The following is a 15,126-nucleotide window of genomic DNA, read 5'->3' as shown; positions in this document are numbered from 1 at the left end:
AAAATCGGGCCATAAAATTTTGTTCAAATTTAAAATTTATTCAAAAACATGCATATCTCCCTTACATGGGTCTATGAGACCCAAAACATGCATCGAGGGTGGTTCGGGACTAAACCGTGAACTTTAGAAAAATTTTCATAAAACAGGGTCATACGCCCGTGTGGACACAAGGACACGCCCGTGTCCCTAGTCCGTGTAACTCTTTGTTTATGACGTCAGCATCTATTAAGGGTCACATGCCCATGTGCTAGGCCATGTGGCGAATTTAATTTTCGCATTTAAGATACAGACTTCACACGGCCTGGGCACACGCCCATGTCCTAAGGTCGTGTCCTCCACACGGCTGAGACACATGGTTGTGTCTTTTCCCGTGTGTTTACTACCATGCATACAGACTTGAAAAGTTAGGGTGCAAGGGACACACGACTAGACAACAAGCCCATGGGGCTGACCGTGTGTCACACACGGTCTAGACACACGCCCATGTGTCTACCCGTGTGGACGAATTTTGAGGCTATTTAGCAAGCCCTCTTGTCACCCATAACAACACAAACACATTCACATGTCAATGGTGATAGATTAGGCAATGGTTGGGTTACTTAGACCTCCAAAACTTTACATCATGCATGACATTCACATATCAAGGTATACATGTTTAAAACTCCCCACTTGACAAGTTCAGTCATTTCATTTCATTACCTTTGTTCATATTATGACTCTGCTAATTGGTATCATTTATCCATCAAGCATGAGTTCCACCTTTTATCGTTCACTGTTAGCAACCAATTTAGCACACACCACACGAATAATAACACATCCCATGCATGTATCAATATTTAGGAATTTTAACCCAATAATCAAATGAGCCATGTTTCATGGCCATATACAAAAGGGAATAACATACCAAAAGGAGCCATCACTTTGGCTAACAAATATGACACAAGTGACAAAGTGCAAAGTTCCTTATACATGCCATACTTAAAAGCATTAAACCAAATATACCCCAAAGGATTTGTTGATAGTGTGACTCACGCTCCGACTTCCACGATCCCCGAGCTAGCTTGGCGATGCTAAAAGAAAAGGGAAAAGAGAGAAGGGTAAGCACAAAGCTTAGTAAGTTGTATGTAAATAATAAACAACATAAGTCAAAATAATCATGGGTTAAACATGTTATCAATTATCACGATAATATCATATTGCACACATGAACATAGTCAAAATTGACATTAAATGTCATTAAACATCATGCTTATCTTACTCCTTTCTACTCATGCTAAACTTCCCATCATGAATCGAGCTCAATACTCATGGGATTTACGTACATACCTATACCATACATTCTTACTCATATCACTCCACTTCTTAACCCAAAATCTTGAATGGCCCGTTGAACCACCAAAATACTAAAGGACACTCGGGATTATCATACACCAAATAAAGTACCAATGTCATGTCCCCGACATGGTCTTACATGAATCCACATATCATCGTCGATGCCATGTCCTAAACATGGTCTTACACTAACACATACATCATCGCCGATGCCATGTCCCAGACATGGTCTTACACTGGCATACATATTATCCCCAATGCCATCTCCCAGACATGGTCTTACACAGAATCTCATTTAGCATAGTGTCATGACATCCAAGTCCTAAGTATTCCTTTGGGTCACCCGGGGCTTCCGAGATACGAGGTTATCACTAAACTTCCATTAGATCATCACAAGCCAATTTCATTAAAGTATACATACATGTATCATATAATGTCAAATATTAAATACGTAACATTGGAGTTATTAAATTAGTTACACACAACTTACCTCGGTGTAAAATATGACAATTTGCGATATAGTCCACAACCTTGTCTTTTCCTCGATCAAGGCCTATCCCTCGTCCCCCTTGATCTATAATAGTGCATTTAGCTCATTTAATACAGGCACTATTCAATTCAGTCCAAAAATCAAGATATGAAAAAAATTACAATTTTGCCCCTAAAATTTTACAAAATTATGAAATTTCCCCTAGGCTCATAAAATGAAAAGTATCCTATTTTCTCATTACCCAAGCCTAGCCGAATAATTTATTCTCTTATACCATCCCAACATTTTTATTTATTCACACATTTACATATAGTTTTTAAAACTTTTACAATTAGGTCCTTTTTATCAATTTCACCACAACCACCTAGTAAAAGTTCTTTACCACACCTCAAACCTCCATATTCTTCCATTAGACATCAAAGAACAAGCATATCATTCATGTGTATGTTTTTGAACATGAACCCTAGCTCAAATTAAGGGTAGAAATAGCTTAATCGAGCTACGACAATTTCAAAAAAATATAAAGAATATTAAAAACAGGGTTAGGATGCACTTACTTTGAGCTTGAAAGATGAAAGAAACCCTAGCTATGGCTCCTTATGAAATTTGGCCAAGGATGGAGAAGATGGACTAAATTTTTTACTATTTTTCCCTTTTAATTCTTTTAAATACCAATGGACCAAAATGGCCTTCTATTAAAACTTTGATATATTATCCCTCCTATGTCCATTTTTGTCCATAATGACATATAATGGTCTATTAACTAAATAAGGACTTCAAGTTTCAAATCCCATCACATTTAAGTCCTTAAATCAACTAGAACATATATTTTTCACTTATTACAATTTAGTCCTAATGATTCAATTGGACACCTTATCGGTAAAATTTCTCATCGATATTTTCACACAGTTATTTAATTACACAGTAGGCCTTAAAACTTTATCGATATAAATATTTCTACCTCAAATTTTTGGTTTCGAAACCACTATTCCGTTTAGGCCCTAATTTGGGATGTTACACAAACCACCTTAAAAAGAAATTTTATCCTTAAAATTTCCAACTAACCGAACAGTCGCCTAACACAAACTCACCACTATGCTCTCGCTGTGCACTCTAATCCCGACACAATAACATACCATACTTATCTTATAATCTCATATATACAGTCTTAAAGTATATACCTTACTATCACACGCACAACCCATTAACCAAACAACTAGAAAACACATTATATCCAAAAAACCAAACAACATACCAATCACATATCCTACAATCGTACCTTTCTCAATGTCATCGAGGGCACTCCCTAATCCGATACTTCGTAGACCCATATCTGAAACACGTTCCCGACTTCTTTTGACATTCACTCGGATGACACTTTTTACAATGCCCACAAACCGACACGTCCTCGCCACTACTAGAACCTTCCACATTACCTTTACTGATGTCCTACTGATATCTGAGACATTTCAAATATCGAGGCTCTGAACTCAAAGGACTACGATCCCTCTTTTTCCCACACTCCACACACCTACCCTGAACCATTTCCTTGGTTCTTTCTAAACTAGATTTGAAGATTTTCTTTAAGACTTCTCTCACTAACAGAGTCAACGCCTCAGCATCAACCTCTGAGTTATCAACACCCGTAGTTGGCGTAACCACAGTAATCTTTGACTCATTAGCAGACACACATCCCAAAGAAGCAGATAACTCCTCGCGATCTTACTTATCACTAGAATACATATCAAACCTTGAAAATAAATTCTTAAGGAATCTACAATTTCATAACAAGACACCAAATAAATATCTAAACACTACAGTTCTAGTCTTACAGATCTAAACTTATAAACTCGAAATTTCACGTGAATCAACATCAAAGTCTAAGATGTTTTGTTTTCGCTAAACACTTTCAAAACACTATGGTGTGTTTTGTTAAAAATATTTTTAACACACACACATGTAGACACGTTAAAAACATAGGCTGAGCTTTTACAAACTTAGCTCTGATACCACTAAATGTAACACCCCAAAACCTGACTCAGAAGTTTCGTCCGAGTTCCAAAGGTCACATTAGCCATCAAAATGGCTCAAAACAAAACAGTAATTTAAGTACAGAAATTCTTTTCGAAAATCTTTTTCTCTTGTGACTTACTTAAAATGAAAATGAATTTTACCAAAATTCTTTGTAAATGTTGAACTTATTCTTGCTTAAAACTTTGCTTGGAACCAATTCACACTTAATGATAAATTTGCAACCAAAATAGATTTGAAAGTTTTGATGACTAAACTTAAAATTAGAATATTACATTGGGAAAAAAAATTTGTTATCTTGTCAGAAAGTCGTATTCAGATACTAAAACTCATGCATAGCATCACAAATTTAATTCAAAAACCATAAACTCAAACTTAATGATAGTCCGAAGGTAAAATTCAAACCACAGTCCCTATGAAATTTAATTACAGTTCCAATGAAAACATATTATCAATCTTTATAAAATTTATTTTAAAACTCAAATCAAAGCCTAAAATTCTAAGACCTCCCTTTGTTGATTCTGACACCTAACTTCACAAATTACCTGTGTAACAACCCTTACCCGAGTTCAACGCCGGAACAGGATGCGAAGTGTTGCCGTAGTTAAACACATGCTTTTAGACATTTTCGTGCCATAAATTTTCATCCAAATTAAAAAATTTTGAAAACCTAATATAAAGTCCCTAATACGAGCCCATGAAGCCAAAAACATGCTTTGAAGAAGATTCGGGACTTAACCGAGTACTTTAAAAAAATTAAAAAATTTTAAGGTAAACAGGGCACACGCCCGTGTCGAAAAGTGACACGCCCGTGTCGAAAAGTGACATGCCCATGTGTCGTCTTAACATGATCGTGCTGAATGCCCGTGTAGCTCACACAGCCTGGGCATATCTGGACATGCTCGTGTCCCTAACCCATGTGGATTTATTTTTCAATTCGAATCTATAAGGGTTTTGACACGGCTTGGCACACGCCCGTGTTCATGGCCCGTGTCCCTCACACAGCCATGACATGCTCGTGTCTTAGCCCGTGTACAAAAACCTTGACATTCTGTTTCTGACGTCATCAATCAATTAAGGGCACACGGCCAAGGCACACGGCCGTATGTTAGGCCGTGTCCTCTACACAACTGAGACACACGGCCGTGTTTCTGGCCGTGTGTTTACAACCATGCATACTGACTTGTAAAAATTAAGGTGCAGGGGACATACGACCGGACTACACGCTCATGGAGCAAACCATGTGTCACACATGGCCTAGACACACGCCCGTGTGTCTGCGCGTGTGGACAAAAATAAGGCTATTTACCAAGCCTTTCTGCCACCCTTACTTATACCAGCTTACACAATATCAACCAAAACCAATCCAAGCCTAACACATATAACCAAATTAACCACAACCATAAAAAATTTTGCATCAAATGCATTTAATTATAATCAATATTAGCCAACATTAATGGCCTATACAAAATTAATATCACATCCATCATATGAGCCAACTCTTATGGCTAAACTAACAAGACACTAAACAAAATATTCAAGTCCCTGTACATGCCAAAATCAAAATATTAAACTAGCTATACCAAAGCTTCAGGCGATACTGTGATCGATGCCTCCGACGTCTCTTAATCCCCGATACTAGCTTAGTGGCACTATAAGAAAATGGAAAGGAGAGGGAGTAAGCATAAAGCTTAGTAAGTTGCATACAAATAAGTAACAACATCAACCATGCATATTATAAATCAACACAACATTCTTGAGTGAACATAGGTAAATATCACTACATGCTTATGTAAATCACAAGTATAAACCAAAGATTTCAATATTGTCCCAAGATCATTTTCATGGCTAGAACTTACTCATGTCATTCTTACCCTCAAGGCAACATAACTAGACTCATATTTCATAAGTTTCGAATAAGAACCTGTACCACTCACAACGTGATTATATCATTCCATATCATTGTCATAAGCTTTTAAAATAACCCGTGAAACCATTTGGAATACTAAAGGATATCTGACAAGCTTTACACAAGAGGGTGAATTGCCAATGCCATGTTCCAAACATGGTCTTACACTAACTCTCGTCTCAATACCGATGCAATGTCCCAAACATGGTCTTACACTAGCGCACATATCAATGCCGATGCCATGTCTCAAACATGGTCTTACTCTGGCTCTTACAACATCGTTGATGCTATATTCCAAATATGGTCTTACACTGGCTCTTATAATATGGTCGAAGCCATGTCCCAAACATGGTCTTACACTAGCGCACATATCAATGCTGATGCCATGTCCCAAATATGGTCTTACACTGGCTCTTGCAACATTGTCGATGCTATGTTCCAAACATGGTCTTACACTAGCTCTTATAATGTGGCTAATGCCATGTCCTAGACATGGTCTTACACTGGCACACATATCAATGCCGATGCCATGTCCCAAACATGGTCTTACACTGGCTCTCGCAACATCGCTAATGCCTGTCCCAGACATGGTCTTACACTAGGCACATATCAATACCGATGCCATGTCCCAGACATGGTCTTACACTGGCTCTCGCAACATCGCCGATGCCATGTTCCAAACATGGTCTTACACTGGCTCTTATAATGTGATCGATGCCATGTCCCAGACATGGTCTTACACTGGCACACATATCACCCAATGTCATGGCATGGGTATCCAATTTATTCCTATGTTCAACGGGAATTTACCGCATTAATTTCATCATGCATTATTCATAATCATATTCAACCATATTATGCAAAATAAATCATTCAAAACATAATAACGATAAAGTTACCTCACTTACATACAACTTACCTCGGTATACAAAAAGTGGTCGACTAATTGGCTTTAGTCTACTAGCTTGGCCTTTCCCCGGTCTAGGTCTGAATTTCGTATTTCTTAATCTAAAATGATAAAAATTCACTAATTTAATCATCATAGTAATTATGATTTTACCCTAGGCTCATAAAAATTCACTAATTTAATCATCATAAATCATATTTTTGGCAAAATGACCAGTTTACCCCTAGACTTTCACAAAATTATGATTTTACCCTAGGCTCGTAAATTGATTTTTATCAAATTTTCTCACTAACCAAGCCTAGCCGAATTATTTTTATATAAGAAGCAGCCCACAATTCCCATCATTTCACACATTTACCCCATAATTTATAACTTATGCAAAATGGTCCTTAGGGTTTTCATGAAAACACTTCACAAAAGTTGTTTGTTTAACAACTATGATTCATTTTCTTCTATAAAAATTCAGCAAAAAACATGAACACTCTCATGGAAAAACCCTATAATTTCAACCATTTTGCAAAATAGTCCCCTAATTAGCTAGATTATGATATAAGGGTCCCAAAAGTACAAAAATTATCAAGAAAGGCCATCAAAATCACTTGTAAGGGTAAAGAGTGGCTAAAATTTTAAAGCTCCAAAACCCCTAAAATGGCTGAAATTTTTAGTGGTGAAAGAAGGGATGAAAAAGATGAAGTCTTTTGTTTTATTTAATCTCATTTTCTAGTTAAAATAGGCTACCAACTTCACCAAATTTTATTTTTTTATTCATATTTGTCCCTATGGCTGACCATCCCTATTGAAATGGGTCTATTTGCCCTCTAAAGACCCCTAATTATGACTCTCTAGCTATTTAACAACATTTTCTAGAAAAAACAAAACTTTTGCTCTTTATGCGATTTAGTCCTTTTTCGCAATTAAGCATACAATCGCTAGAATTATTTCACCAAAATTTTCATGTACTGATATAAACATGCTATAACACATAAATTATATTAAAAATAATTTCTCCAATCTCGAGTTAGTAGTTTTGAAACCACTGTTCAGACTAGGCCCAAAATCGGGTTGTTACAACTTGAAAAGGAGAAACTAAAGGAATGAGCTACACTAGCTTAGTGTGAGTCCGAAACATAAGAAAATAACAAAAGAAGAAATAACACAACAAGTACTTTAGAAATATATATACAGATAACATATGAAACATACAAACCAGTAATCCTATATATGAAATGTTTCCTTTAACAAATAGAACAAAATTATATTATTTCAAACACTTATATTGCCTAATCGTGATAGACTATTCAAAGTATTTCATAAACAACCTAACCTTCATACAAACATACATAAATTCAAATGCATAAAATATGCAACAAGTAGAAATCCTACCCCACCGCCCAAAACACCACTCTGACAACCTTGTACACCACAATTAGGCTATGTAGGCCTATCCCCCTACACACCACAATAGTGGACCTAAGCTATTCAAATAGAAATATGCAGCTTAGCTGGCATATATAACAGTACAGTAAAATCATTATAACAAAATATCGCAGTTAAACTACCAAATCAGACTTCCTTCACATTAAACATAACCCAATCCCAAATGCAGACGCAAATAGTTTAGAGAAACACATATATAATTAAAAAACACCACATTTAAGCATTTATGTAATTAACATAATTAAATCAAATGAGCTCACATACAAAACTAAAATCATACAGTAATACATCCTTCTAAACCTCCCACAATCAAAAATGGTATCCCAAGCACATTTACAGAAGCTTAAATGAATGTTGGATTACACAGGAACCAAAACGGGTTAATTACAAACAAAAGTTAAAATATGCAAAGATAGGGCTAAACAATGTGTCTAGGCCATGTGGAAGGGTTCAAACCTTGTGACAAAGGTACACGACCGTGTAACTGGCACACACGCCCGTGTGAGTGAAGTACACTGTCGTGTGACTGAGACACACATCCGTGTGACTGAGTTACATGGTCGTGTAGCCAGACCCTGTAACCCACTATGCCGTGTGATAAAATTAACATATTTAGGAAGTAGATTAGACACATTCGTGTGGCTAAATCACATACCCGTGTGGCTGAAATACACGGCTGTGTCGTTGAAACACACACTTGTGTAACCAAAAATTCACATTAAAGAAGCAAAGAAGACATGGTCATGTGATTGAGGCACAGGCCTGTCTAAAAAATGACAAATTCTCTAAACAGAGGAAACACGGCTGTGTGGCCAGGCCATATGACCCACTCTAGAGCATGCAACACGAAAGTAATATAACAACCCGATTTGGGGCCTGTCAGAACTATGGTTTCGAGACCACAATTTCGATTAGGAAAAATTTATTTTTATTATATTTTTATGGCCTATAATTTCACAGAATGATTTCATGATAATTTTGTTCAAAAATTTTGACGTTTGGGCACTCAATTTAGTCAAAAGGACTAAATCATAAAAAGTGCAAAACTTGAGTTCTAGAAGCTAGAGGTGTCTAATTGCTATGAAATTTTAAATTGGAGGTCCTTAAATGGTAATTAGTCCATTGGTTAATTTTTTTGACAAAAATGGACATGAAATAGGTGAAATGGAATTTTTTTAAAATTAGGGGCATTTTGGTCATTTAGTAATTAAAATTAATTAAAAACAAAATTAAAAGCCAATTTTTGTCCATCTTCAACCTCATGGCCGAATTTCACAAGGGGAAACCATGGCTAGGGTTTTTCAAGCTTCCAAGCACAATTGTAAGTCCGTTCTAGCTTCGTTTTTAATGATTTTCATGTTTTTGAAATCCTCGTAACAAGATCTATCTATTTCTACCACTAATTTGAGATATAGTTAAGGTTTAGGGTTTTGACCCATGTTGAATATGTTTGTATTTTATTGTTTAATGGTAGAAAATGCATGTTTATGGTTAGAGAAACGACTTTTACTAAGTGATTTTCGGTGAAAATGCCTAAAAGGACTAATTTGTAAAAATTATAAAATATGTCATAAAAGTGTGATTTAACAAAAAACGTAGACTGCTGTAAGTATAAAAGAGGTTTAACTAAGCTTGGGAATCAAAGAAATAAAATAAATTTCATTTTTCGAGCTTAGGGGCAAAAATGTAAATATGTCAAACTTTAGGGGCGAAAATATAATTTTGCCATAATATGATTTTTGGGTCACATTGAATAATGTGACTAATAAGTAAATAAATTTGATATTATAGATCAAGAAAAACGAGATTCTGGCTTAGAACGAGGGAAAAATAAGTATTTGACGTTTAGGTCATTTTCACCATTTTTGGTATCGAGGTAAGTTTGCATGTGAATAATGCATTCCTATATTTATGTTTTAAATTTATTTAATATTATATGATTTATATGATTGATATTATGAGCAAGTTCGATAATGCCAAGATAACGAAGAAGTCCCGGTTGAATCTTAGGAATAGATAGGAGACAAATGTCATGACATTAGGGTTATGTGTGATTTCGTGTAAGACCATATCAGGTATATGGCATCGATATGTGATTTTGTGTAAGACCATGTCTGGGACATGGCATCGATATAAGACATCGTGTAAGACTATAGTTGGGTTATCGGCATCGATATGTAATCCCATGTAAAACCATATCTGGGATATGGCATTGGCATCTTACTGCGTATGATGTTTCTTGGGTATCCTTTAGTATTCCAAGTGGTTCAACGGGTAATTCAAAGATTATGTCAAAGATGTGAAAACATGACTTTTTTACGAGTTCGTACAGGTATGCACGTAAAGTTTATAAGCATTGGCTTCATGATATTATGAGTTCATGATCACTATGAAGTGACCTTAAGTTAATCTTGTGAATAAGTATTTATGTTGATGATGTGTAAATTCATGGTAAATTCAGTTGAGAATCACGTGTTAGGCTTTTGAGCCATATCAAATTGAGAGATAAGCTGTTTAGTTCACTTGATTTGTGATTCTTTGGATATGTGTAAAAAATGAAAGATTTGCATAATTGCCTATTAAAATGGTTATGAAAGTATGTGAAGTTAAGAGTTTAAATCATCGAAAGATGTTAAGCTTTGGGCTTGAAAATATGAATATGCATAATTAATATGCATGTTACTATGAGGCTTGAAATGATTTGTTAATGATTATTATGCTATGTTATATTGGAGAGGTTACGATCGTTTGGAAAATGTTAAGATGTATTAAATTATGCTTATAAATTGAAAAGGGTATGCATTGTGATTGAGTAAGTTATGCCTATGAAGATTTAATGACGTTTATGTTGTGTTATGTTATGTTTGTTGTATGACTATTGTTGCTTGTTATTTGCATACGAACTTACGCAGCTTTGTAGCTTACTCCCCTTCCTTTCCCATATCTTATAAGGTTGTATGCTAGCTCGAGTTGGAGATTGCCAGAGATGCTATCACTCTATCAAGCTATCATGTTGGGTAAATGAATGCAAACCCTTGAGTCTATGGCATGTATAGGGGCTTAGTCATTTTGTGTATGTGTCATTATGATATGGCCAAATGTATTGGCTTGTAATGATTAAGGATTTGATTTGGTATGTAGCTACATAAATTGGCTTATATTGGCTAATGAGTTGTAAGCATATTAATTACTCATATTCCTATGCCAATGTCATTGTGATGTGGTTTATAATGGTATGTTAATGAAATTAGACTAGATGATACATGTGGGAAGCTGTTATGTTGAAGGTGATTGGGTATGTGTGGACTTGATAAAGTATGATGTTATGAGCATGTATATGAAGGTAAGGAAATGATATGTTTAAGTATTTATTGTCGATGTATAGGTTAAATTGGCCAATGAATGGCATGAAAATATTTGATAATGACTAGCTATTGGAATGGTAGTTATGGATATGCTTTGGTGCTTTGTATGTCTAAATGAATGTTAATACAAAAAATCATGAAAGAGTAAAATTAGTATTAAAATAGTTTTGGACAGCAGCAGTAGTGTAACTTTAAAAAATCACCAAAAATTGTGGAAATCAAATTAGAGGTTGAATAAAATATGAAATTAAAGCCTATTCAGTCTAGTTTTACATAGAATAAACGGTGTAAGTAAAAAAATTTAATTGTATGAGATATTTGAAGTTTTGTGAGACAAGGTCAGAATGATTTTGGGTTCCCCTATTCTGAATTTGGAAAATCATTAAAAATCGTATAAAAATACTTGGGGGTTAAAATTTATACTTTTAAATTATTAATGGGTCTATTTTCAAGATAAACAAATGAAAAGATCATCCAAATCTCGTACTAAGAGATAATTAATTTTTAGTGAAGAAAAGTCAAAACTATCAAATAGCAAAACATGGATGAATTTGAAGAATTAAATGTACTTATTAGCTAAACCATAAATTCTGAAAATTTTATGAAAAGAATATATTTGAGTCTAGTTTTAGAAAAATCAAGCAGATCTTAATTTAGAATTCTGTAGCTCAAGATATAAATAATTTAGTGACTATGACTCAAGTGGATAGTTTTGTTATGAATAGTAAATAATTGTTTTGATATGTTTAAGCCTTGATTATGGTTATGTTGGTAGCTTAATTGTGCCATGTTAAGTTTCATTGAAAGTGTGTATGTGAGTGAGCAAATGAGGTGCAAATGGGGTGCAAATGGCTTGGTAAATAGCCATTTTCTTCGCCACACGGACAGAGACATGGCCGTATGTATTAGCTATGTGAAGGATACGGCCCCGGGACATGGGCGTGTGACCTGGCCGTGTGACCCCAAATTGTGTATGACGTCATAAACAGAGAGTTAAACAGGATGTAGACACAGGCATGTGTGACCACACGGCCTACCAACACGAGCGTGTCCCAAGCTACACGGGCATGTGACCCCTGTTTTGATGAATTTTTTTTTTGAGTTTTCTAAAGTTTCTAATTTAGTCCTGAACCACTTCTAATGCATGTTTTAGGCCTTGTAGGCCCGCATAAGGGACGATATGCATGTGTATGAATGGTTTTAAATTGAATGAAATTTTATGGCCCGATTTTGTATGATTGGTTATGTTTAAGTCTAGTAATGTCTCTTACCCTGTCCCGACATCGGACACGGGTAAGGCGTGTTACAAGTAACCTAATTCCTATAGCGACACATGGCCGTGTGGACCGCCCGTGTTAGCACACACCCATGTGATTGCTCATGCGGCCCTGAAATCACATCAAAATTGACTAAAAATCATGAAATTCATCGACTATTTGATCCCTAACTACAACAGTTTCGAAAACACACCTTATATCAAGATCTCAAGCACCAAGAACTAATTGATTTGCCTCCACAAAACCGTTAAATTTTAGCAATTTAGCAAATGAACACACAATTCCTCTAATGAAACGACCGAAATCAGGGCTTTAATGCATAACCAAAAAGACACAATTTACCAAGCATTGATATTCTAATAGAGATGAACTGTTAATCAAGAACAAAACTGATAAAGGCACAAAGAAAACACAATGGCCAAATAAATAAAAAAACAAAAATTGAAACTGAAAGAGGAAGGAAATGAGAGCAACGTGAGAGAGAAGAAGAGAAAAAAGTAGACTAACGTGAGCAAAACATTTGGGGGTTTCCCTTTTTTTAAATCTAACAAAATAAATCAAAATATTCAAATAAAAATTATTATTTAATTAATCATTAACAACCAAACAAATTTATTTATTATTACTATTAAAATAAATTTCAAAACAAAAAATTAAACAATATCAAATTTGTCAAAACCCCTCAAATTTTAATTTTTAAAGAATTAAAAACAAAAATACTTTGAAAAAATTCTCACATTACATACATGTGACTTAAACCCAAGACCAAAGATAAGCTACCAAAGAGTTAGCCACTAAACCAACAAACTCATTTTGCTCCTAAAGCATGAAAATTAACTTAACAGTCCTACTGAACCACTAATCCAACCAACTAGCCTGAATAATTCTAACCTCAATTTTGGGGCGTTATAATTAAAGCCTACGCCTTGGAGTTGGATCAAATGAAATCCATTACAGAATCTAATATTAAACCAAGGGAGGATTTTTGCAGACCCCCAGAACAAGGCAAGATTAATTTTGATGTAGCATTCTATCAACAGGAAATGAAAGCGACAACATGAATCATTACAAGAGATCAGGATGGCTTTGTTGTGGGATCTAGTACTTACCCACTAGGAAGAACTGGGGATCCGATTACAGCAGAAGCGAAGGCTTGTCTTGAAGTTATTATTTTCGGGGAAGAAATGGGCTTTCTAGATCTGGTTGTGGAAGGTGATGCCCTAACCATTATTAAAAAAATCAAGTATGATTTAAAAGATAAATCGGTTATAGGCAACTTAATTGATGAAATAAAGAGGAAAAGATCCAGCTTTGTTCTCTTATCTTTTGAATATACCCCTCAAAATACATATGAAGCAACACATGCCTTAGTAGGACGAGGACACAATCTATCTGACCTAATCTACTGGATGGAAGAGGTATCATCGGAAGTAGAGCCTATCATTGTCAACGATCATAGAAGGGTTTTGGAATGTTAAAGGAGTTGTGTTACCATTCTGAGTTTGGTGATGGTGTTTTTAAAGAAAAATGGTACATATTTTCTCCGAAGAACTCAGGCTTTGGAGAGGTCTGGTATGGTTTTCGAAGAACAATACAGTGATGGAAGAAACCAGATGGCTCCGGTGATAGTTGCAGATGTAAAAAAGAGGAAATGTGTTTAGGAACCCAAAAGGGTTAGAGGTTTTTGTTATTAGGTTTTATTTCTCCTTAGGTATTAAGTTTTTTTCATTTCTTTCTTTAATGATTTAGGAAAGCCCAAGGTACCACCTCGGTTGCTAGTAATATTGCGACAGCTATTGGGCCAACTGTTGTTTAGCCATTTAATTTGTGGATTTCGAGTTACCTCTTTAAAGCATATTCGTTTTCTGTTTCAATAAATAAATAAATAAAATTTTAAGAGAAAACAATATTTTTAATTTTTCCTTAAATTGTTGAATGATTTTGGTTTTAGATTTAGATATATGATTTTTGACATGTTGTATATAAAATATTTGTGTTGGACTATACAAGATTGAGTTTAGGTTGGATCAAGTTTTTGACTTTCTCATATTGTAATGATTCGGTTTGATTTTCTATTTTTCCATATTAATTTTGAGTTTTTGAACTTTAACAAAGTACGCTTTGTTTTATGACTTTAGAAATATTATTTGATTAAATTTCAAAATCTTTTTCATAAATATTTATATAAAAAAATTGAAAGTAAATAAAAATAATATTGTAATTTTTTAAAAATATTTAAATCTAAAAGATTTGCTTCTACATCATATAAAATAGAAATAGAAATAGAAATTGTCTTAACTTCATTTGTCAACACCAGAATTTTATTTTATTTTTTCAAAGATAAGCATCATCTTTTTGAATACTCTAAGATAGTACAA

At 34.8% G+C, this 15,126-nt stretch overlaps 1 protein-coding gene across 10 annotated transcripts; it reads right to left on the bottom strand.

Annotated features, from left to right (window-relative positions):
* Nucleotides 1-825: 825 nt before the first annotated feature.
* Nucleotides 826-14,608, bottom strand: LOC121219439 (uncharacterized). Of its 10 annotated transcripts, none has more exons than XR_005916209.1 (4): nucleotides 14,085-14,562; nucleotides 13,858-13,968; nucleotides 1,823-1,906; nucleotides 826-1,070 (listed from the first exon to the last, which is right to left on the bottom strand). XR_005916209.1 is itself a non-coding variant. In XM_041097625.1 (4 exons), exons 1-4 carry the CDS (start codon nucleotides 14,171-14,173, stop codon nucleotides 5,492-5,494), a joined length of 303 nt encoding a protein of 100 aa, XP_040953559.1. In that variant the 5' UTR covers nucleotides 14,174-14,563; the 3' UTR covers nucleotides 4,993-5,491. The 10 variants fall into 10 exon arrangements, 2 of the variants coding, with proteins under 2 accessions (XP_040953559.1, XP_040953563.1); XM_041097625.1 differs by lacking the exons at nucleotides 826-1,070; nucleotides 1,823-1,906 and adding exons at nucleotides 4,993-5,505; nucleotides 6,682-6,770 and having other exon boundaries at nucleotides 14,085-14,563; XM_041097629.1 differs by lacking the exons at nucleotides 826-1,070; nucleotides 1,823-1,906 and adding exons at nucleotides 4,993-5,505; nucleotides 6,682-6,770 and having other exon boundaries at nucleotides 14,115-14,561.
* Between the last annotated feature and the right edge of the window lie 518 nt (nucleotides 14,609-15,126).

The sequence above is a fragment of the Gossypium hirsutum genome, chromosome A03 (genome assembly GCF_007990345.1).
Source record: "Gossypium hirsutum isolate 1008001.06 chromosome A03, Gossypium_hirsutum_v2.1, whole genome shotgun sequence".
Taxonomy (NCBI): domain Eukaryota; kingdom Viridiplantae; phylum Streptophyta; class Magnoliopsida; order Malvales; family Malvaceae; genus Gossypium; species Gossypium hirsutum.
Note: the sequence above shows the minus strand (reverse complement) of the source record. Positions and strands in the feature narration are given on the sequence as shown.